Genomic DNA, 25,902 nt, shown 5'->3' on the forward strand with positions numbered 1-25,902 from the left:
CTTGATAAGAGACACTTTAAAGTCATAAGTTTGTTTTAGATGGGACTGGTGCATTCCTTACTTTGGGACATTGATGTGTAGACCTTGCTTGAAGATCTCTCATTGTCCTTTCTGACTCACCATCTGAGTTACATTGTTTTAACAGCTATTTGTGTGATTTGTTTTTACATTATTCCAAACTATGGTGGCTGAAACTCCATTTCAAAGCTGATACTGCACAAAGTGAGTGTTAGAATAATACACTTTTTTTCTTTAGTGGTATCATCATCATGCAATCACTGTGTTATAGTGAAATATTTTTTGCTGTAATTATTATTGTGCCAACAAGGCAACCCCACTAAGATTATGTAAAAGAAGTCTGCAACTGATAATTCTAAAAAAGTTGGGTTATGTGACAAGGCCTTTACTCAATTGGACTTTTTTCACTTTCCGTTGGCTCCAGTTTTCTTTTTTGGGATTGCCTTTTGGATATGGGTGTGTGGTTATCAGTTTTTCCCTGTGCTTAGTAATCCACCTTTTATGTTATAAGTGAGGTGGGATATGCTTGTACTACTGCTTTGCCAATTTCAATTTTACTTCACAAAAACTTTAAATCAGTGTAAGTTACCCTAATTCGGCGTGTTCATAAGAAATGTAACGATATGTTATACAAGGTAGAAGTACATAATAAATAAGAATAGTTGCATTAAATATTTGAAATATTCAAATATGTGCTTTAATTTAAACATTTAAAGATCTTATAATAGACAAGAGTCATTTTCTGGTAGAGGTCCTTAGTAAATCCCTTGTAAAGGACCAAAAATAAAAAATAACATATTCATAATCACTGACCTGGAAATAGTCAAAATTGATAGGCCATATGATTATATTTGAAATTTCTCATTTAGCTATTTGAGGGGCTAGGGATCAGTGGTAAAGAGGGCAGCATGGTGGCACAGTGCTGCTGCCTCACAGTAAGGAGACCAGGGACCAGGCACAGTCCAAAAAGATACATGAGGACTGGAGATACTAAATTAGCGATAAGTGTATGAATTCACTCTGCGATGGCCCTGTTCAGTGTTTCTTCCTGCCTTGCACCCACTCACGGCCCTATTCAGGACTAAGCATGAAAGAATATCACTGACTGACCAAATTAAAAAAATTAAATATCAAAAATATGATCAGCAACTGTGAAATAAATAAAACAATACTACTATAAATGCCTATATTCCCCAATACTCCTTTACACAAAACTTTGGTAAAACGGACAATTTTGACACCTGGCATCCCTTTAGGAAGTGAACCCCTTGAGCTGGTTGATGTGGCATGCACAACTTTAAGTCCTTCTAATCATTTTGCTGAAGTCATCTATTTTTGTACTATTTTTATGAGGATGCAATTTCCTGCACAAAATATGGCCCAAAGGCAGCCTTAAAATGAGGGCTCTTTCTTGAGTTTACAAGGGCAAAAATAAGGGGGAATCCCCAAAAAGTTCAATGTCTAGCATAACAAGACATCAGCATTGAGCTGAATAAGTAATTCTTATGAACACAATGCGATATTTCATCGCAAAAATGGGTCACTTTAATATTTTATATAATTTATGTAAAGAAAGCAATGTCACAGCTATTTCCTCTGTTCCACCTTTTCTCCTACTCTTGCTATTTAAAACTTTCCGCCAAAGAGGAATCCAGAGTTTATCTGTTTATACTACAACATTACCACCAGAAACACAATATCCATTTTATAAGAGCTTAATATTAAATCCGATTACTGTTTCTGTAGTATTCTTCAATGAGAATTAGTTAAACCTTTACTAAAGGCTGAGCTACAGATTACCTTTCTTTGCAGATTCTGAAATCTTTTCAAATTTCTGGCAACAGAGCTGCTGTTGTTCTTCTGCTATTGCGACATCTTTGCTTTTTAGTCTGGCCTTATCCAATGCCTTATTTGAGTTTTCAAAGTCAGCAAGAGCCCTTGCTCTTCTGTATAAAAGATCCTAAATAAAATGAAGATCAAAGAAAGAATGAACAATTTAGTATTCCACAGACTAACCTGGGGAAAATAAAGCAAATTTCACAGTGATTTATGTTGTGCTAAATGTTACACTGGGAAATAAAGATAGAGGAAATGCTGCGTTTCACTCTTTTAAATACTGAGTCAACTTTCATTTAACATTTTCCCTCTAAAAAGTCATGCTGATGCAGCCCACATCTAGAACTTTCACAATCAAACTCCCAAGAAAAAGTGAAAAACTGAATGACACAATGATTGTGAATTTAGGTACAACAAAAACCTACAGCCACAACACTAATTTCTGCGCCACAGTCAAAGAGAAGTGGCCTTTCAACAACCACATGTTGTACAATTACTAAAGTCAATTAACAGCCACCTATCATTTCTGGACTTGTTTATCCAACACAAAGTTCATGAAAAATTGAGCAATGACTGCATCAGGTAAACCGTTTTTATAAAATGAGATATGGATTAAAAATAATGTCTAAGAGATACATAAGCAAAGAACAGAACTTAAGCAGGAAGAGAAAACGAAGTAAAAATAAAATAAAAAAAATCACAAAACAGTTACTAGTAAAATGTAAATTACGGTACAGACATATGGAGGCAATACATAATTGAAACAATGCCAGACTAAGATTAACGAGTAGTGCAGAATAAAGACGGAGTTGTGGTTTATAACATTAGAAAAACCTAGATGAGAACAGGCCATTCAGCTCAATATAGTACCAATTAATTCTAAAACATCATCGAGTTCCTAAAGTCCTACTGTCTACTATATTATTTGTCACTTATTCCATGTATCGATGGTTCTCTGAAGAAAAACTTTCTGATGCTTGTGAGAAACAATTTATCCCCATGTTCTTAATGAACTTATTTTAAAATAATTTGATCTCCTGTACTAATTCCCGATATAAATTTAAACACTTCAATCATGTTTCCTCTTAATCTGCTTTTGCTTAAACTGAAAAGGCTCAGCTCTTTTAATCTTTCTTCATAACTCATCCCGTGTAGCCCTGGAGTCTGTCTAGTCACACTTCTCTAGACCTTTTCTGGGGCTGCTATATCCTTTTTGTAGCCTGGAGACCAAAACTGCACACAGTACTCCATATGAGGCCTCACCAGTGTGTTATAAAGCTTCAGCATAACCTCCTTGGACTTGTACTCTACACATCAGGGCGCTATATAACCTCACATTCTGTTAGTCTTCTTAATTGCTTCTCAACACTGCCTGGAAGTTGATAGTGTAGGGTCCACTATGACTCCTAAATCCTTCTTTTAACGTGTACTTTCGATTTTCAGTACTGAAAGAAAATGGAAATTTTAACCATTCTGTGATATACAACACATATGCGCATTTGCATAAAATTTGGAGTCCATAACTGAAATGGGGAGAGCACAATAGGCCAAATTTGCTAATACTGGAGAGGGAAAAAAAGAAAGACTCTTCCATGCTTATAACTCAATGACCTCTTTGCAAGATGTGGTTCCTCTCTCAATCATTACAACTTCAGCCACCAGAAGTAAACAGAAAGTTTGTAATGGTTAAAATATCATCATTAAACACAGTCACCATTAAGATTAAAAAACACATTCAAGGCTGGATTGCACTAACATAGCTTCAGGTGTGCTATTTGATTAACAATAAAAGCATTAAATTTGCCTGTCACATGTAAATGGGTATTCTGTACTACATAACATCAAACAGAAGGTGGCGTGACATAACTTTTCATGGTAAACCTGCCTGGATTACACAGGTACAAAGTTATCCAGCCCCTTCAAGAAAACCATTCATGTTCCTAACTACAGAAGGAAATCTAAATAACTAACTGTTAGCAGAAACATTTTCCCAGTTCTACAATATTGACAAATCTGTACTATAGAATATTTATTTTAAGGACCTGCAAGCAACCTGAACTCAAATGTAGTTGTAATGCAGCAGTGACAGGTCTTTTTTTGAAATACTACATAGTAATAATTTAAATTTCATAATATTATTACCTTGCCAGCTTGAATGTCTCTCATGTAGTACCTTAGAAGTTCGGTCAATTTCAGATCTTCATCAGAAGCCACTCTTGCTTCTACTTTCTAAATAAACAGGAAAAGATACATATAAAGAACTATAAATCAAAAGGTCAACTTTTCTGAACAATTTTCACACAATAAAATAAAAAACCTATGATAAAATCCTTACCCGGAGCTTTTCAAACAGTTCTACTACTTTCAGGAGATACCTAAACACGAGAAGACAGAGAAAACTCAGATTGGGAGTTAAGAGCAAAGTACGCCTTATCTGTGCAAGGGTTTCAAGTAAATGAGACACCAGTGTGACTCGAGACAAACATTTAATGGGGAATATTAGGACTAGCAGCAAACCCCTTGTAGTGCTGCTACTTTCATGTGGCAATGACTGCTCGCGTAATAACATCCTAAGGTAGTGGTTCTCGGCTTTAGTTTTGAAATAACAAATATCTATCTTTTTATTTGGACGCCTACCCTTATTAAGCAGACTTATTTTCTAGGTTTTTTTTTTTGGTGGATGAATCCAGAAATTACAAAATCAGTATACTAAATCTTTAATAAATTAAGAAAGATTTTAAACATGTTAAATGGACAACAAATCATGCCTTTTGCTTTTTATGATTTTATTATTTAAAGCCCTGTTTATTTAAACAGTCTATTCACTGTAGGTTGAGCAATTGTTTAAGTCAATATTTCACAACCATCCATCATTCCTGAACTTGTTTACCTAATATAGTTGTACAGTGAGACTGATCACAATGAGTGCACAACGTAAACAATTTGTATAAACTGTTATACAGATTAAAAAGAACAATATAGCAGCACAGCAGGTAGTATTAAAACTTCCTACAGGAACATTTTGGGAGTGCATCTTAAATATCTGACAAATCGGCACACATTTCACCTTAGGAATCCTGAGTGCAAGTTCATTTATTCTTGTAAATGATTTCATGGACTAACTTTACTTTCCAATGTGGTTCCTGGAAGGTTCAGTGCTACAGCCATTAACAGGCAGATTTAAAGATAGATGGATAGGACTATACCCTTATATATAATAATTAATCATTCTTAGATTGAGGATCTTGAAACTGATCTAAATTTCAACAATAGCCTCTGAAACATTCTCTTGAAGCCTTCTTTTTTCATAAAAGAAACATTATTGTTAACTTTTCCACCAACTCCCCTAAAGTTTCAGATAATGTTAGAAATTTAGCAAAAATTGATTCTACTTCATAAATACAAGTATACTAACTGCACAGTATTAATATAATTAAACAGTACTTCTATCATATACCTTGAAACCATAAGGATATTGGACCAGTTCTCAACCTGTGACACTGAGCAAGACTGATAAGCTTTTTTACAACTAGAGAAAAGATTCTTAAATGATCAACTGTATGATACACTAATCTCACAAGTAACCTTTGGTGAAACTGCAATCCAAATAATATTAGTTTTTTTTTGGTACACTTTATAGAATTTACACTGGGGAAATAAAATAATTGTGCACATCTGTGTTAACTCCATGTTAAAAAGAACTTACATTTTAAGTGCGGCTGCTTCTTCTGCAGAAAGGTCATTTAAGTTGGAGGAGATATGAATATAGTCATCAGCAACATCTAATGAAAAAGCACAAGAGTTTGTGTTTAGCACAAAGCTTAATACTTAGTTTATGAGTGACACGGATGAGATTAAGACAGAACAATCTTCACTTTTGTGAGCTCTGGTCATTCTCTCTGCTTTTGCTGTTGCATCCCGGATTTTATTGTAATAGTCGGTTAAGAAGTTCTTCTCTTGATCAAAAAAATCATCAACTTCCTGAAATCAAAGAAAAAAAAGGTTAGCAAAGTGATAAAATGACATTACTTCCCTCCAAACTAAAGTGACTGTGCAAAAGAAACAGGTCTTAAAAAGCAAGAATGTAAACATACTCCAATCTATGCATATGCAGTTATATTCTTTAATGCATTTTTGTGAAGTATGCCTAAAGAAAAAGAAAACTAATGCACAGTAAGTGCCTACTATAGATCTTCCTATGAACAATTTTATCCAATTCTAAAAGCAACATCAATCATGCTTCTATCAATGTACTGCCAAACCTTAATTTAATGAATTCCCCTTGGTAATTTTTCATCATGAAGATAGTTTACAATTAAAATAGCCCAGAAAATTAAAAAACTGTCCTGGCCCAAGCCAAGAGACCTAAATCAGCACATCAGCCAATTCAAGCTTAATGTTAATGCAAGAAAAACTACATTTATTACAAATGAAAACAAAATATTGTAAAATACATATACAGCACAATTGATTTTTTAAAGTGTTTGGTTTTGTAAGATATCAAAATATGAAAATACATTGTATAAATGCCTTTACATGTTTTGATGCATTCTGCTTAGTACTACTATCTTACATTCCCAAGAATAAGTGCACTCTTAAGGAATAATGCAGATTTTCATTCTTCTCCCAATAATAAAGCAGAAAAATATATTTTATAAGATACAGAATGGAGATGACCAACATTTTACACTATTTACCTTTATTCCCGATATTATAACTTCATCTGCTGATTTTACCATGTTTTTAAAGAAACCTCCAAACATTTCCTTGGCATTCTTCCTTCTGACACTCAGCTAAAGAAAAGAAGTAACTATTATTCCCTTTCTCTCTGCATACATAAAAAAAAAAAAACAAAGTGTGCAATCTACCAACTTCACTCATGGAAGTATATACATGAAAGTCTGAAAATTTCTTAATAGACAATATGCATCATCCAGTACATCTTAGCATACTTAAACAATAAATAACATGGACATGCTAGTCAAATATCAAAACAAGTACAAACCTACAAGCACACAATCACAATTAGGCCAAAGGAAAACTTGAAATTTTGGAATGTAGGCAGATAATTTAAGAGCCCAAATACTCACTGGCAACAAAGGCACATTTGTGTGTCTAATTAAAGTTTTGGGACAAGTTCAGTTCTTACAAAGCTACAATAAAGATATAAGCATGTTGAAAAACTATTAGTTTACATTTGAGATATAATAAAAGTGTAGATAGTCAAGTCACTATCTAAAAGAAAGACAGAGGTTTCAGTCTGTCTCACCCCAAGGTTGGTTGGGGACGCTGCTAAGATGCCTCAGCTTAATTAGTATTATTAATTTCTGTCTATTACAGCTCATAGATCAGGCTGCAAAAATGTTTTTAAAAATGACTGTTGGAACAGTGCAACAAATCTCAAATGTTAAAACTTGAAAATGCACAGCAAGCATTACGGAAACATAAACCCACCTTAGGTTCCTGTTGTGAGCATAATAGGAAACAAAGAAAGTGACTTACATCCTGGTCGTACTCTAAGAAAATGTGAAAGTTCCGGTCTTTGCTGAGCACTGGGTGAGAAGACAGGCGTTGAAGGAAAACTTCATGAACCTGTACCGTTTTTTTAAATACTGCGAGATACTCCCTAAAAGGAAATTTAAGAAAAAAAGATTTGCTAAATCAAGACTTGCATGCATATTAATAGAGAAGGCATACAGGAAATTGCAGCAGCTCTTGTTTTAGGCATTTTCCATGGCTCTGCATGGAGCTTAATTTCTGGCATCCTTCACATTTCGTCTATTGTCTTGTTACAGATGGAAGCGTCTCATCAGTTTAAACTAAGAAGACTACCTGCATTCTGGATGCAGTTTCAAATAAATGGTGTCAATAAGACCTTTAAAACTTAAGTTGCTGTACAATAATTTAATAAATAAAATGTTGCAATAGCAATAAGGTTTATTGGTAAATAAGCCATACAAAATGCTGCATTATACTTTTCTTACAAAATATGATAATGTATTTACTTACCCCATGTAGTTTGTACCGATTATCAAGAAAAAAAAAATGCAATCAGTTTATGGCATAATAGAAGCCAATAGTGACCAATGCTGTAAAATGCCCAAGAAAGTAAAAAAAGTAAATGGAGGGGGGAATCTCATGTTACTTATATTCCATAATCCACATGTCAGTCTAGTTGTATGTTCAAAACACTTGTTTTTTATTATTAAAATATTGTTAAGTAGATACTTTCAGAATAATTAATGCACATTATCAACAGGAATGTAAAGCTTCATGGGAATGACTTTTTGAATTGAAGACCCATCTCACCCCATCATTCACTGGGAATGTCTCACTGTTGAGTCCTGTCTCAAATTCAAAAAGTCATTCCCATTAGGCATTATTTTCCTTAAGTAATTATATTAATATTTTAGCAAAAAAGTATGCGTTTTACATGTTTTTACAATAAGACTGAATACATGACATGTGGATTATGTAATGCAAGTATTGTGAGATTTTTTTTCCTTCCTTCCATATATGTTTTTCACATTGTTAGCTGTTGTAAATGTAAAGCATCGGTCATGTTTGGCTTGCATTCTAATCAAAAGTTTTCTTCTCTATTCTGCATGAAAACATAAGATTAAACATTTTTCTCAGCTACCACTGCAAAGTACATAAGGTACATAACATATATAAAACAAAATCATTTTTGGGTATAGTATTTCTTTAAATGAGATTCTAAAGGGATAATCAATTTACAGTTTTGTGTGTGTGTGTTTTTTTTTTTTTTTAAACAGTTACCATTTTAAAACATTTCTTTAGTGTGCTGTGTCAAATAAAATGTAGATTACTTAAATATGGCAGCTCATTTATTAATGTAAAGTACTGCTGAAAATGATGTCTCCCTTTAGGCACATCATACAAGCACACCCCTTAACTCATTAATTAAATAAATAAATAATACTTACGCTTCAAGTTCTTGTTTCATTTTCATATACTCATCTTTTGTCATAGAGGCTTCCCCTTCTCCTAATTTATGCATTTTTTCTCTAGGACTTTCAAAATCTGGCTTTGGAGGAATTGGTGGAATCTAAAAGGAACACAAAGTTTGTGTGTTGCTTAAGTGACACATTGGGACAGAATTTTGTATTTTTCAATCTGTTGACACACACTGGTAGAAAAACTCAGCAAAAGGAAAAAGAAAACAAATTTAATCTCATTAATCAACAACTAACCACCATTTTAAAATGCTCCTTTTACAGTTGAAGGATATTTAACTTCAAAAATTTCACTTTATTCTCAGATACTTGTTACTTTGAGCCTTATTTACTACATCCACCCCCAAGAAATTTATAATAGCAGCTAAGGAAGTACTAGTCCAAACACGACACAGAAAAGTAGAGCTTTTCAAATTGTGGACATCAAAGAAACAAAGCTATCAATTCCACAACAAGATATAATCTGTGTACTAGAGGTATGTTTTCAAGAACAAAATTAAGGGAGAAATATATCTCACACTTCCTGCCAAGATAACTAGTTTAAAAATAATTTGCTTGTTTAACCTAATCTTTTTGCATAGTACCGGTATGTTTGTGTGTGCGTGCGTGTGCGTGCGTGCGTGCGTGCGTGCGTGCGTGCGTGCGTGCGTGCGTGTGTTTAAACCCCAGATCAACAAGTCACCAGCAAAGACTGCCACCATACTGCATGAAACTGTGCACAATATGTGAGCTACCCAGGCCATGCAACTAGTTACTAAAGCAAATAGATTGAGAAAAAGCAGAATGTGCCGTAAGGAGCTCTTATGGGATAGTCCCAACACCTTTAAATGGCACTCCTGAACATAGACGTGGTTCCAGGGATTCTCCCCTGTGTAAAACCAGATTTAAAGTTTGAACAAGAGTTGAAGCAAGAGCTCAAAAAGCTGAAAGGTAATGCACACAGTGAAGGGAGAAAAAAAAAATGGGAGGGGGCGTTATCTGACGTTTCATTAACATGAAATTTGAAACATAAGATTGCCATCATTAGCTTCTCTAAATGGGAACTTATTTGGTGTACCTGTGTAGATCTTTGTGTGAAACCATTACCAGCTTGTTCCTCTGCCTTTGTGTTTATTTCTAAAGAACACATTTTAAAATAACAGGTGACAGTTTAAGAGTAACTTTTTTCGAGTAATGCCCCGTAGTGAATGCTATGTAACTGAAATTTCCTAATATTATTCTAATGTATTCTTTGGTTATGGAGAACAATCAAATCTTTGAGATAAAGCGTACTTTCAATATCCAGTCTCCACTGTGAAATCCTGCCAATGTTCTTCTTTACAATGTGCAAACATTTAAATGTATTGTATCATTTAATTCATATCTACACTTGTCCAAGTTATTTTCAGGTTTATTTGCAATGAATGTGCCAATTTGACAGTCCATCAAATTTAACAATTCTTTCAGTCATATTTTCATCTTGATTATTTATGGAACAATAGTGGACATAGTACTGGCCTCCAAGGAACTCCAGTGTTAACATTATCTAATATAAAAAGTCTTAAGCCAGTGATATAAGTTAATGTTATCTTTAATAGATGTGTCCAATTAACGTGTGGCCTCACGGTGTGTGACAAGAAGAACAAGCAGTGTGTGCTTCTCAGGTTTCTCTTTGATCATGTAGCTTGTCCATGCAAAATATCTACAGTTGGTCCCTACAATAAACATAAATGTGCCTGGCAGGAAATTAGAGAATTCTAAAACAGCACGCTAGTGGGCTACTTCTGTTGAAAGGAATAGTGTAGCCAAGCAGTCTGTGTCTTTTAATTTATTACAGAAGGCTATTTAACCCTCAACACAATTTGTTTTTTTCCAAAAAGCACTTTGCAAAATACTGCAATGACACATTGTGCATTCAAGAGTAACTGGACACTTACTAGAGACACAGAATTTGTAATTCAGTTTTTAATATTCAATGAAGTACCCTTTCAAAAATATTCACAATGTGTCTATACTTGCCCAATAGTTATTTAATATCATCAAAAAACGTCCATGGAACAAGGTCGGAAGATAAAATAACTATTTGCAACACCAACACAATTTCTGGAACAAATACCATTACAGCAGTAGGGCATTTCACAAAAACAAGAACAGAACAAAATATTTAAACTTAACTGAGGTTCTAAAATGAATAGTATTTCAGGTAAATTCCCTTTGAGATGCAATGATCCAGTTAGACTTCACTGGTTCCAAAACCAAGACTTTCTTAACTTACTATAAGCCCAGCATATTCCTCTGTCTCAACAAGGGTGTCATGTAGCCATATGAAGTCTTCATGCTGTCTGGGCACTGAAAATTCTGGTTTTTGAAAGACATTGATTGTAGTCTGTAAAAGTCAAAAAATTAAAAAAAAAATTCGTCAAGCTCACCATATTCAACCTTACACCCGCCCCCCCAACACATGGCATTTTGCTAAAGAAAAAGCAAGACAAGTTTTACTTCAGCCAACATTTTTCTTAATCGACTAGACAGCCTTTCTTGCTGTAAATGTAAGACTTTTTTATTATAGGTATTTAATCATTGATATTCTATTACTGTATTAATGCATGTGAATACTGCAAGATTCTTTTCAATTGTACTTCAGTTTAAAACACCAAACAATATTACTAAAACTATAAAACATCAAGTGAACTTTTCTACCTTGGTGTGAACTGTAAACTTTACTTTATCTCTTTCACAGAGAGCATCAGGAATGTCAATTAAAAGGCTTGAGTCGTTGTTCAAGTCGACTGAAACTGACCGCATCTGGAACAAATAAAAACAGATTCAGTTTTAACAAAGCAGATCAAACACATTTAGAAATTTGTAAAAGTAGAATGTGAAATATATTTAAAACCTTCCAAGCAAAAAAATCCTCTCGCTGTATGAAAATGCACTTACGTCAGCTGCTACCAACATGATATACACATTTTTAAAGTTTAAACAAAGCTCAGCTAATGTTGCAAACAGCCATTTTGTGCAATGAAAAGTCAAAGCTAAGCCTTCAGATCAATTAACGTCTGCAAATAGAATTTAGTGTCCTCAACTTGCCTGAATTGTTCAGTATTTTGAAACCATACTCATTTCTTTTAATAAAATGGTGTGCCACGTAGCTTTTAAATTTTACTTCTTTCATGAAACAGCTGCGTTTAACTGAAGCTTTTCTACCATGCTATTAGTCACATTTGAGTCTCTCTCCCATAATTTATCACTTATGTCAAGAATCATCTTGTTTATCTTGTTACTTTAAACTGTATGTGTGCTTTGTAAAGCATCTTGTTGACGATGAGCTATTAAAAGGTTCAAATGACACTCATTAAGCCTAATGTATGCCAAGGAAACATTTCCAACACTGCAGTTCCACCACTAGTCTGTACCATTCACAAACAGCCAAATGGATCCATAAATTACACTGTTTAAACTACTACTGGATGGGGTCTTCTGCTGCTGTAGCCCATCTGCTGCATCTGTTGCACATTCAGAAATTTCCTCCTACACACTACAGAAATAAAGTCAGAAATGTGGGCATTGTAAGTGGCTTATGGAGGATAATTTAAAGGTACTGTACACACAGGGGATTAGAGAGGGAGTTACACTATGTCTAACCCATGCTTCTGTTCCCAGGGTAGAAGTATCACCACTGGGGTTGATGTCACTTCCAACTCATCAATATCCACCACTTCTTTGTCAGCTGATTTAAAAAAAAAAAAAAAAGGGATGACAACAGGAACTCATCATCAATTGACCAGAAGCCATCATAGGGATCACATGGTGAAGACAGAAGGTGAGGCAAAAGGCAAAGCTCTCTATTTATTGGTCGATCTACATCCCTGCCCCACCTATGAACTTTGGGAAGTGACAGAGAAAACTAGTTCACAGGTATAAGCATCAGAAATGAGCTTAATTTCCAGAATGTCTGGGCTCAGCCTTTAGAGGTAGGTTGAGGAGCATATCATTGTGCATTGGGAGAGATAAAAGTCACTCTATACATTTGGAAAACCTACAAATGCTACAGTTAAACAAGGCTTCCCTTGTTAAGATCTTACCTCTTTAATAAAGTGTTTTGTTTTTTTTTTTAAAACAAATATTGGGCACAAATACATTTATACATAACATATTGTTAATATCTTGTTTAATGAAGTAGACACATTCCAATATTTTAGTTCATTATCAGAACCTTTGTTACAGGAGGTGGATTTAACGTGGGAGAAATATGGATATATACTGTAATAACTGTGGAGGTGTTTAGGCAGTTATGGTTTAAGGTGGCGTCACAAGATTCACGCCATCTGCAGTCTCCTTTCCTTGTGCTTTAAACATGCTCTTATCTATAGTATTCATTTCCTAGACTTTTCAAGCCAGCAGCTGTACTTTGCAACACCGTCTGCGTCTCTTTTCTCAGCTCTGTTAGGCATTCAAAGTGGAGATCCTTAAGGAGACTTGCCGGTGGCCACGCACCCAGACTCTTTCACTTTAGCAGGGAAGAAACATCTCTGAAGTCTTTTCAGATAAGTGCTCTCTATCTGCACTTCCTCTTCCGAAGTCTGGACCAACCCCTTTCATGAATGGGTATTAAACCTAATGACCTTTCTAAGTGGCATTTCTTTTCTTCAACTTCTAAGCAAATTACATTTATCACTTTACAAATTTATTAATATAATACAGTATAGATGAAAACTAACCAGCCACTTACGTACAACAACTTTGCAGTCTACAGTACAATAACAATGGCAGACAACAAGTATTCTGTGTAATGAAGCTGTACAATGACAGCACTCTAGCCAACTTGAATTTACGCATGAGCCATATGCCGTTTTACCCACATTTTATTAAAGGGGAACTTATTTCTCAGAGGATACATTAAGTATAAATACATACGCACACATATATGCACATACATGTACGAAATGTTTAAAAAATGTCCATGTGGCAGACCTGTCACTGTACAAGAAAAATTCAATGTAGCCAGAGCAACGAAAGAGAGTCCTATGCCTGGCAACTTGCGTCGGGAGCAAGTAATTTTTCTTAACATGACTGCCTACTGCAACATGGTAAGGGAGAAATGTTTTGGGGTAATGTATTCAATAATCAGGGAGACATGTTGATTAGCACAGTTAAGTAAGAATTTCACTGTACTCTTTAGAAAAGACAATAATGACAAGAAGATTCATACAATGAGCAAGACCAATATGCACTGAGAGAGAGAGAGAGAGAGAGAGAGAGAGAGAGAGAGAAACAAAATGGGCATAATTTTCTTCCTCATGCCATCACAAGCCATGGTGAGTAATACACAGTGAGTGTACACAGCGAGTCTACAGGGAGTAGTGAATTTCTGTGCTTATAAAGCCACTGTGGTGGAGACAGAGTGCAAGTTAAGGATTTCTATATTTTGATCTTCTGTTTGATGTGGCGAATGTGACAAAGTGAGAGTAACAGAAGCACACATCTTCTTTTCTTCCAACACTGTAAAACTACAGCAAATTGAGACTGAGTGATAATGCAACAGGCCCTTCTTTCACCAACAACCTACCACTGTGCCGAAACTAATTCTTCCGGCATTAGTTTTTGGTTCATGTGCAATGACTTTCTTGGAAGTGTCTATTTAACAATGTTTTATCAAAAAAGCCACAAGTTTCTCGCATTTTGAGCATACGACTGGATAACTGCGAATTATGCAACACAAGTATTGTAAGATGTTTTTCTCTCCTTCTTCCATGGACTCTTTCTGTTCATCATTGCCATCATTTGCTGTTGTACAGTTTTGGTCACTATTGCCATGTATTTTATCATAAACATTTTCACTCCATTCTGCATTTTTCCTGGCAATCACTACAAATTACATGGGGTAAATAACACACAAAAATATATATATAATTTTTGGTTGGAGAATTCCTTTAACTTTCCAGTGTTCCATAAAGGGGAAGGAAAAAAAGATGAACATAAGCTATTTAAATTTATCCAAATCTTACACATCATTTTGGTTCCTCCTAAACATGCAACAGTACGTAACAAAATCTTTTGGTGTTACAGTATATCAGTGTTTCACTACACTGCATTGTGGCGAGTCACCACTCTGATGATCACACTCAATCTTCCCACCCATACCCACTCTGATGACAGAAATCAATTTACAATGGGGTCCACCCCACTCTGATGTTTGTGCTCCATTCAACAAGAGGGACCCACATATGATGTTCATCCATGATTCACCAAGGGGGAATCCCCAATCCCACCCCTTTGCTCTGAGGTTCATGTTCGATTTACCAAGAGGTCAACCCCAAAACTAACTCATGATCGTTTTCAATTCACAAAGGGGGATAACCCCCCACACTGATGATCATGCTTGATTCGCCAAAGGGGACTACCTTCACCTCGGTGGGTTACAAAATCATGATTGTGGATAAAGGGGAGTTGTGTTCCCAGGAAGGTTGAGAAACAGAAACAACATGTTATATTAAAGAAATGATAATTCTATAAATTACCTAGAAATAAAGCTAAGATTACAAAAAACAACACATGCATATAGTGTTAATGCTGATACTTCTTATGAATAAAATGAACAAAAACAAATTAACTTTGAAATATATTCCTGTAGAATGACAATTGTGTGGTTAGCACTGCAACCATACAATTCTAGTGTCCTAGGTTCAAACCGTGGCCCAGAGGCCCAGTTTGGTGGAATCTGCACATTATCCTTGCGTCTCCATGGAGTGAAGCTATCTGTACTAACTACTGCTCCACTATGCCATTCGAAATTGTGTATTCGAAAGTGAGTATGTGCAAGAGGAAACCACAACTTTCTGTCTGGTTAAACTGCTGAATAAAAAATTATTTTGCAACATCTTCACAACACTGGAGCCTACCAATTAGTTATTCCAAAACCATCTTTTCCAGAATGAGTGGCACTGACAGACACCAGGAGAGTACTAAGATACTGTCAACAGCCTCCCGATATTACAAACTTTAAAATCACTGAATACACATAAGCAATGTTTACCAAGAGATAGTGACGATTTCAGCACTTGAGGAAATACTGCACTTCTAGGGACAGTACTAGGCAAAGTTAAGCACACAAACTTGACTAATCTGAATAACTGCACCTGTACAGTAAAAATTATGGACAGAAATATCACGGCTTCCAGGAGATAACTTAAAAAAAAAAAAAAAGACAAAATCATCAATATAAAGAAAATTTACTCTGAGCACCCATGAGAAACTATAAACTTGATTAGCTTATTATTTTCTCAATAAATCACTAAATTATATATACACAATCAATATGTGCTGAACAATTTTTAAATTCTCAAATACTAATAAAAAATGGGGTCAGCTAATCACTAGAAGAAATAAAATTCTGTGCTGCTTCATATTCACACATTTGTTCTTATACTAAAGATGTCAGCTTTCTTTGATTTTGCTTGTGGAGCTTTGGTGCAGCATAGGCAGAGATAAACTTTGACTAGACAAAAAAAAAAAAAGTACAGTATCCACAGGCACTTCCATATGAGGGGCACTTTCACTTGTGGTTTCTAACTTTCCAACTTTCTCTTTAATTTAGAATTCAGTGATCAAAGTATAAATCAGACGTTTAGAAGCTCCTATCAGTTAGACATGGGGAGATGACCCTGCTTTCCTAGAACACTTGGATCTTAATACGCAAGATTCAATTTTGAAAGTCTGGACATATTAACTGCTTTCTTGACTGTAATACCATGAAACCCAAAATGAATCCAGAATTAACACATTTGACTTGGACAGATCACACTGGTGAAAGAATAACTCCAGGACTGCTAACATTGTGGTGTGTCATCGGTCAGACATTTTTTATGAGTTTGCTAATAAAATGAAACAGATGGTATAACAAAAATATTGCCTCTGCTGCATAAATTTGTAGTTTCCTACGCCTTTCCACCTTATTCTTAGCAGGGTAAAAGGACATTTTTTTTTTTAATTCATATTTCCATTTATAATTTGAAGTGCTTTTGTCAGTCAGGGCTTGACAGCGGAAACCAAAGATAAGCTATAAAAATTCAGAACTCTTAGTGGTTACCACAATAATTGGAAAAAAAAAAAAAAGTTGAACTTATGCTGGAGTGTGTCAAACTGAAGATTTTAGGACAATCAGAATGTGGCTGGAGATCCACTTTTGATCGTTAGGTGAAAAACAAGGGGAGACAAACTTTTTGGTCAGGTTTAATTCCCTTGTATCGATTTCAAAAATGCAACTAAAAGCCAATTAAAAGACTAGCAAAGAAAACGTGCAGAAATGATCACAACCTAATTACCTACATTTATAAGTACATTATGCATACACGTGTTGTATAAAGTCAAATAAATAATAATTTCCACAATATTGCAACATCATGGCTATAAGATTTTTCTTGGTTAGTAATGCAGAAGCAACCTGTCACTCTCACAGCACCTGATGAATGAACAAGCAAACACTTTTTACAAGCAGAAAGACACTGGTATTGATCAATCCTTATATTAATCCGTGAATGGATTTTATTCCTGACAGTAAGCACATGTTGAAGGTGATAAGACATCTCTAAAACCAACATCCTGAGAAAGGTTGACCCATATTCTTGTGTCCCATCACTACCGCTACATTTTTGCGCACTAACAATTATATTTCACGTGTGGATTTTGTAAAGATGGCCCAGTTTTTCAAATGACACCAACTTTCTAGGTCTCATCACACATTATGACAAATCTGAATATGGGGCTAAGGTAACAGAACGTGTTAAATTATTCTGACTAAATAATCTGGAATTGAATTTCAAGAAAGCAAAAAGAATTGATGGTGGATTTTAAGTAGGGATATGAATAGGTAGTCGAACAAATGGTTAACCGTTGTCAGCACCATTATTCAAATACTGAATTTATTTATTTATTTTTTTTGTAAAAGGCAAAGAAGAGTCCGGTTTGGCAGTATTTCAAAACAGAAAACAACAGCATTGTTATGTGGAAGATCTGCAATGCAAAACTTTCTTTAAACGATTCAATCAGTTTCACTGCAATGCTTAATCATTCAAAAATGCTTGAATCAAGGGATGAGCACAAGCAACCGGCTGTAACTGCATTTACTAGTGCACCTCGAAAATGTGATTCAGTCTGAGCATAAAAATTATCAGAACTGATCGCAAACATATTGTCATGGGACATGCTGCTCATCTGCTTTGTTGAAGGGAATGGCTTTAGACAGATACTAAATTATGTTCAGCCAGAGTAATGTACTCTGGCAAAAATGCATAACTATGAGGGATGAATGGCATTCTGATGAAAGAGCAACAGCCACAAAAAATAAGCTCCAAATATGGAGGTGTGTGGCAATTACAGCAGACCCTTAGACTTAATTAGCAACGGAGTCCTTCATGACAATTGCCTGTCATTACATACAAGATGACTAGGAACTGAAACTTACCACTTTGCAACACACTGGGTAAAACACAGCTGATCATTGCACAACAGCCCTCGATGCCTAGGGCTTGCAAAGTTAATTTATGTGTACACGATATTGCCAGTAATATGATTTTAGCAAATAAATGGCTGAAGTGGGAATCTGTGCCGTGTTTTGCTCATATGGTTCAAAGTGCAATTAATAATAGATTCAAGGCTATAAATATGAATTGTTGTCTGCAGCAGATTAGCAAACCACTTACACTTATTAGTACTACTTGGGTACTAATGCACTGAAAGTCAATGACAGCAGAATCTGCCGGAGCACAAACCTATATAGGGTTGTTGGAACACTATGTATGATATGTTTGAGGACATGCATGAGCAGCAGTGGGTGATTTGTGCTACACTGTCTGATAGGAATGTAACCAAATTAACAGAGGCCAGAACACTAGAGCTAATTGATCCACCTGTGCTTCCACTGCTTTGTGCTTCAAGTCCAATGTCTGCATATCCATGCTCTATCCTGTGACCAGCACACTTCTAAACCGAAATCTCATACCAAAAGATGGAGAACCTGCCAAAGTGTACAAAGTGTTTAAAAACACAGTAGCAGAATAATTTTACCGGCAGATCACACCAGATTCTGAGAGAGCAGTAAGACTTGAGTTGCTCACCAGTGCTACTGAACCCAGACACAAACATCTGAGCTTCCTTGATTAGGTGGTAAAACAATGCGTAAAACAAAAACTTAAAGAAAAATACCACATGCTTTCTGAACAAAATGAGGACACAGCTGAATTCAAGATGCTTATTCATGGCACTGGAGAAAGTAGGGTGAAATTGACACCAGTGGCGGCTGGTGAAAATGTTTTGAGGTGGGGCTGTGGTACAGCAAACAATTTCTCAAACAATTCTTCACAAATCAAAGCAATATGATTTATTGCAATGCAGACAAAGTTAAAGAACATTATTAAATCATGTCTGATCAATTATTTCAGTATATATATATATATATATATATATATATATATATATATATATATACACACACACACGACAAATGTGAGGACAACCATGTACAGGAAAATAACTGTGGTGGGAAAAAAAAAAACTGCATCTTGTTCCTCTTCTGCAGCTGGTTGAATAGCATGTCTACATTTGGCATGATCTTGTGAAACAATGCCAGGAAAAAACAGAAAGCCTCGTCTTCAAGCATCCTTACAAAACCCCCCGACTCTCTGACAGTTGAGGAATCAAAGTTCCCTGAGTCTCTGATGAACTGAAAACATTTTAAAATGTCATCCTTGTGTTCGTACACAGTGTTTACAGCGCGACTTTGGAAGTTCCACCGTGTTGTAGAGGCCCTGGGAAGTCTGTGCAACCACTTGGTCAAGCACAGCGATTCGCTTAGGTGACCTGGAGAAGAAGGCAGAAAATCCACCAAGGTCAGAAAAAAAAGTGCCGATTCTGGGAATGCGTGATGTCGCCTGCTGCATGACGAGGTTCAGATGATGCGCGTAGCAGTGAACATAGTGAGCATTTTTGCAGACTTCCATTATCTTACGTTGCACTCGCGGTGCTTCCTCTCATCACAGTGGCCCGTCATAAGTTTGGGCAATTACTTTGTTTTTTTGTCCGTCTGGTAGTATGGTACTTAGACGGTCCAGAAGCGCTGTAGCAATGGAATCAGCGTTTGCGTTCTGGATGGTAAAGAACTCAAAAGCGCCTTGGATGTTACCATTGGAATCGATGTAACGTAGCACAAGCACCAGCTGACAGTGGGTGGAAACGTCAGTCGCCTCGTCAGCTTGAATGGCGATGAAATCAGCAGCAGTTACTTCCTCCAAAATGTAATCCTTAACCACTGATAATGTACCGCATCTAATAGACGGTTGATGGCATTCTGATGAAAGAGCAACAGCCACAAAAAATAAGCTCCAAATATGGAGGTGTGTGGCAATTACAGCAGACCCTTAGACTTAATTAGCAACGGAGTCCTTCATGACAATTGCCTGTCATTACGTACAAGATGACTAGGAACTGAAACTTGCCACTTTGCAACACACTGGGTAAAACACAGCTGATCATTGCACAACAGCCCTCGATGCCTAGGGCTTGCAAAGTTAATTTATGTGTACACGATATTGCCAGTAATATGATTTTAGCAAATAAATGGCTGAAGTGGGAATCTGTGCCGTGTTTTGCTCATATGGTTCAAAGTGCAATTAATAATAGATTCAAGGCTATAAATATGAATTGTTGTCTGCAGCAGATTAGCAAACCACTTACACTTATTAGTACTACTTGGGTACTAATGCACTGAAAGTCAATGACAGCAGAATCTGCCGGAGCACAAACCTATATAGGGTTGTTGGAACACTATGTATGATATGTTTGAGGACATGCATGACCAGCAGTGGGTGATTTGTGCTACACTGTCTGATAGGAATGTAACCAAATTAACAGAGGCCAGAACACTAGAGCTAATTGATCCACCTGTGCTTCCACTGCTTTGTGCTTCAAGTCCAATGTCTGCATATCCATGCTCTATCCTGTGACCAGCACACTTCTAAACCGAAATCTCATACTAAAAGATGGAGAACCTGCCAAAGTGTACAAAGTGTTTAAAAACACAGTAGCAGAATAATTTTACCGGCAGATCACACCAGATTCTGAGAGAGCAGTAAGACTTGAGTTGCTCACCAGTGCTACTGAACCCAGACACAAACATCTGAGCTTCCTTGATTAGGTGGTAAAACAATGCGTGAAACAAAAACTTAAAGAAAAATACCACATGCTTTCTGAACAAATTGAGGACACAGCTGAATTCAAGATGCTTATTCATGGCACTGGAGAAAGTAGGGTGAAATTGACACCTTTTATTGGCTAACTAAATACTGTAGATCAAAAATGCAAGCTTTCGAGGCAGCTAAGGCCTTCTATATCAATCTATGGCTAACATGGTACAACACTATTGACATTCATGGCACTGGAATCAGCAAGAAAAGGGCTGATGACTAAGATGCAGTCGCAGCAATGATAATAGTACGGAGGGTGCAAAAGCATGGCATGAGTTGGAACTTTTCTCAATGGAAAAGTTGCATTCCACCAAAACAAAGACCTGCTTTTGTGCTGGAAAAACTGCACAAATAGAATTCTGAAACTCGGTCACTTGTTCCAGCACTGTGTTCCCACAGCGTCACTGCCCACTGAAAGGGTATTTTCCATTGCAGGCATAATTTAACAAGCTCAGATGCAGATTTTCCTCTTAACACGTGGATATGCCGATTTTCTTAAAAATGTGATCGGAGTTGTTAAAACAATGCAGCCAGGTAGGCTACTAAGAATGTTGTTTACAGATGTAGGAAAGTTTCTTTTTTGTCAAGTATAACTGGATAGTGTTTACATGGGCTCTTTACCATTTGTACAACCAGTAGTAAAACAAAAAGTACACAATTTGTTTAAGACATGCTTTAAGTTCTGATTGGTTTAAATTTCCAAAAAAAAAAGTTTCATTAACCTCATGTAAAAGTATACTCAGTGTCTCAGGTAACATGTGCTCTGACTGGTGATGAAACGCTTTTTTGGAGTTAACCAAATACCTGCACGTTAGTGCTGGGCGGTATACCGGCTCATAACGAAAACAGTTTATTTTTGTTATGATATGGATTTTTCTTATACCGCAACACCAGTTTAAATTGCCTAAACAACGTTCGGAATGTGTTGCAGCGGGAAACTGTTCAAGGGGGGGATATTTTTCACTGCTACACCACTAATCACAGAGGTGTTGCGCGGGAGCTCTTATTCACTGCTACACCGCTAAATAGGCATGCAACGGAGTACTGTACATGCAGTAGTGTAGGTATTGCGCGGTGAAAATGGACAGAGAACATTCCGAAATTGATGATAAAGTTGAACATGATGACACAGAAGACATTTTGCCGAAAAAAAGGAGTCACGTCCGTTGCCTGGAGATATTTTGGTTTTAAAAGGTCGGATGTGGACCATTATGTTCAAATGTGTAAATACTGTTTTTATACTACTGGGTAATACTGCAAGCCAAGTTGTACTTGTTTTATTTTTTTTCAATACTGTGTAATGTACCTGGGTACTGTGTAATAGTGTGACAACATGTTGACTTTATTCTCGACATTTCCACTTTAATCTCGACGCTTATGTCAAGATTAAAGTTGACATGTTGACTTTATTCTCGTAATTTGTCATTAAAAGTAGAACATCGTAAACTAAACTTTATCGTAAAATGAATATTTTGTAAACCCCGTCATAAGTTATATAGCACATTAAATGCTTTGTGTTAAGTGTTCCTTGAGCCATGTTAAATCGGTACATGATTCTTAAACTGACTTCCTCTTGTAATGAGGAGGCGCCGGCAGCAATTGCCGCACAGAATACATTCACTTCATGATATTCCTGCTCTCTGAACATTTAGAATGCTAAGATAAATAGTTGATATAATTTTCATGATGAAATGCATTAAAGCACGTATTAATCATGTGGGGGCACGGTGGTGTCTCGGGTGTACCCTGCCTTGAATATGCATGTTTTTCTAGTGGGTTTACTCAGCGTGCTTCAGTTTTCTTTCAAAGTCATGCAGGATGTGGGGTTTTGTTATGCTATATTTTCCCTGCTAGTGTATGTTTTGCTCGTATTCACCCTGCGATGTACTGGCGACTCGTTCAGGATTTGCTCCTGCCTCGCACGCAATGCTTGCTGGGATGGGTGCAATCCTGAATGGATGGCATAATTAAACATGTAAAACGAAGATATTTTTAAAGTTCTGGACACTCCGTAGGCTAAGTTTATAACTAGTTTTGATTTCACAAAGACGTTTATCGTGTGGTGATTGGTTATGTGGAGAAAGAAAAAGGAAGAATAGGAACTGGGGTTTTGGTACGTCAGACAGACAGCATGCATGCATTAAAGAAAGTCTGCTCAGAAGAACATCCATTGAATTCTGTGTTCATGTCTCTGACCACCAGATCACAAACCCAATATTTACAAAATATTTAAGTTGAACCTGTGCGATACCCATTCATACATCCATTTTTAGGAGCCTCGTCACACCTGCATTAAGGCTCTCTACACTGAACATACACCTGGGAACCCCTTACTGCAAGGGAGCAGCACTACCACCTCAATACCGAGCATGTTTAATAATTGCTTTAATGCATTTCATCCTGAAAATGATATCAAGTATATATCTTGGCATGCTAAATTTTCAGAGAGCAGGAATATCATGACGTGAATGGATTCTGTGCAGTGATCACTGCCGGCGCCTCTTAGTGCGGAGGAAGTCAGTTTAAGAAGCGTAGTGATTAACAACTGGGTCGGGGAACACTTAACACAAAGCATTTAATGTGCTGCATTAACATATGACAGGGTTTGAGAAAATCTAGTAAATTAAACATCGATTTTAGGATGAAGTTTAGTTTACAACATTCTACTTTAATTATAAAATAAACTATGAGAATAAAATGGAAATGTCGACTTTAATCTCGACATAAGCGTCAAAATTAAAGTAGAAATGCCGAGAATAAAGTCAACATGTCGACTTTATTCTCGACATATAGTTTGTTTTTTTCTTCCCTATGTCCGTATTTTTTTTTTCTTCACCAAGGCCCTAATATGCTTCCGTAGGGCTATACCACAAATAGCATTATAAATGCAAGTTGCAGTTTTATTATTTATGTATACTGTATAACCTAGCTTGAAGCAAGGTCCATATTAATGCAGTTTGCCTAAATGATGGTTCAGTTGGTAAAGATGTCATCACCAAGTTGCACTTGTTTTATTTTACTTTATTTTTATTTTGTGAATACTGTGTAATGCACCTGGGCTTGAAGTCTTGAAGCAATAGTGCAGCTATCAGTAATAATACTATTATTTATTTTATTTTTATTATTTATTAGTTTAAATATTATGCAGTTTAATAATGGTAAAGTTGTTTAAAAAGTCACTTTAACGTGTCAGTGGACAGAGATTGTTAACATTAACAGAAAGTGTAGTTGGTTTACAAAAAATTTTTTTTACTATTTATTACTTTTCTAAGACATGCTCAGTGTAATACAACTTTTGACAAGTACCTCTGGATATTTTACGAAGTCTAAATGTTTCTTTGGATGGTTGAAAAGTTGTTGTCAAAATTAAGTTGTTTGCAAAATTTGTTCAATAAAATGGTTCTATATTTTGACTGCATCTGTCATGCAATGTGATTCCTTCTCCTCATTAGTGCCACCCCCTTGAAAACTATCACTTTATGGGGCCATGCAAACCTGTAATAATACTTGTGTGAACATTAAAATGTTTTTTTGTACAATGTACAATGCTCATGACAGTGGAATAGGTAATTCTTAGCCAGACTACTGCAGTAATAGCAGTGGAAAATGTGGTTAACATCCAATCATGCAGGGGAAAAAAAATACAGTTGAATACCGTGAAACCAGTATAATTTTAAAAAATACAGTGATATAGAATTTTGGTCATACCGCCCAGCACTACTGCATGTTTACTTTTACGATTATTTGAATATTAAAAATTAACCACACTGCACATTCCTAATTTTAATAAGCAGGGATATAAACATTTTCATGACTACTGCAGGACTAGATTTTAGTAATGTCTGCAGCTGATTCATTATTCAAACAAGCACAAACACCAGTAAGTCAAATATTTCATGAATATAAGGTGTGTCACTGCAGTGAGACACGTATCAACTAGGCTTTTGCATCGTAAAGATTATGACAGAATTTCCAAAGAAAGTCACAAAGTACAGGAACATGTTCAAAGGCATTATTGCATGATGTAACTGTGGATTCTAAATAAAATCAGCAACAGATTAGTTGACAGTATCACTAGACATTTTTCTCATTAACTTTTCCATCGATTTTCATTTGTTGGCTTCATTTACATAATCTTAGCAAGTCGGGGCAGTCTCGACATGCTCCAACATCCTCGGCAACTGATCAGTCTGCAACTCACCCTGGATTTCAATTTAAGCCATAGGTATGAGCTTGTGTGCATATGAGAGATCACAAGCAATGAACAATCACCCAGAAGTACAAAGCAGCAATGAGGAATAAAGAACATAGGTGTTCGGGACCTTGCAAACAGAAGAGAGGCTCAGCTGTCTGATGCGCTGTGTTTTATGTACCATGACCAAATAGAAAGTCACCACACAGTCGTGTCATTTGACATGCCATGTAATTTCTAGTTGTGTAAACTGACATGCTCCGACAACAAGATTAGCAATTGCAGATGTCAAGTTTACAAGTCATGTAATGTGACACTGGCTTATTAACAAGTAAACTGGACTTTCTTCACATGTAAAAGCTCGTAGTGTCATAACTATAGGTTCTGACAATATACTACAACGCAAGCACATAGTTACAACTATCATAGTTGAGCCAGGCTCAGAAAGGCTACAGAATGAAAACCTGACAAAAAAGTGGCTCCAATGCAACTTGAAACTACAAAATAATAAAGTTGTATGAATGGGAAAATTTGCAATTTTAGCAAAAGAAATAAATAAAAATTAAGGGAAGATCCAAAGTAACTTTGCATTTTCAGAGTTTGTCAGATAAACAGCATCACACAAAAACAAGAACACACACTAATATTAAACAAAGGTAAC

General features: G+C 36.1%; 1 protein-coding gene across 1 annotated transcript in view; it reads right to left on the reverse strand.

Annotated features, from left to right (window-relative positions):
- The window catches only part of snx5 (sorting nexin 5), a 43,094-nt gene that overhangs the window by 7,608 nt on the left and 9,584 nt on the right, over positions 1–25,902 (reverse strand). Inside the window, exons 2-11 of the mRNA XM_039737889.1 lie at positions 11,511–11,615; positions 11,086–11,196; positions 8,802–8,923; positions 7,357–7,480; positions 6,552–6,647; positions 5,730–5,835; positions 5,561–5,636; positions 4,190–4,229; positions 3,997–4,083; positions 1,819–1,978 (exon numbers count right to left, since the gene is read on the reverse strand). Of these exons, the coding sequence (XP_039593823.1) occupies positions 1,819–1,978; positions 3,997–4,083; positions 4,190–4,229; positions 5,561–5,636; positions 5,730–5,835; positions 6,552–6,647; positions 7,357–7,480; positions 8,802–8,923; positions 11,086–11,196; positions 11,511–11,615 (1,027 nt within the window). The remainder of the gene's footprint in view (positions 1–1,818; positions 1,979–3,996; positions 4,084–4,189; positions 4,230–5,560; positions 5,637–5,729; positions 5,836–6,551; positions 6,648–7,356; positions 7,481–8,801; positions 8,924–11,085; positions 11,197–11,510; positions 11,616–25,902) is intronic.

Source organism: Polypterus senegalus, chromosome 16 (assembly GCF_016835505.1).
Source record: "Polypterus senegalus isolate Bchr_013 chromosome 16, ASM1683550v1, whole genome shotgun sequence".
NCBI classification, from domain to species: Eukaryota; Metazoa; Chordata; class Cladistia; order Polypteriformes; family Polypteridae; genus Polypterus; species Polypterus senegalus.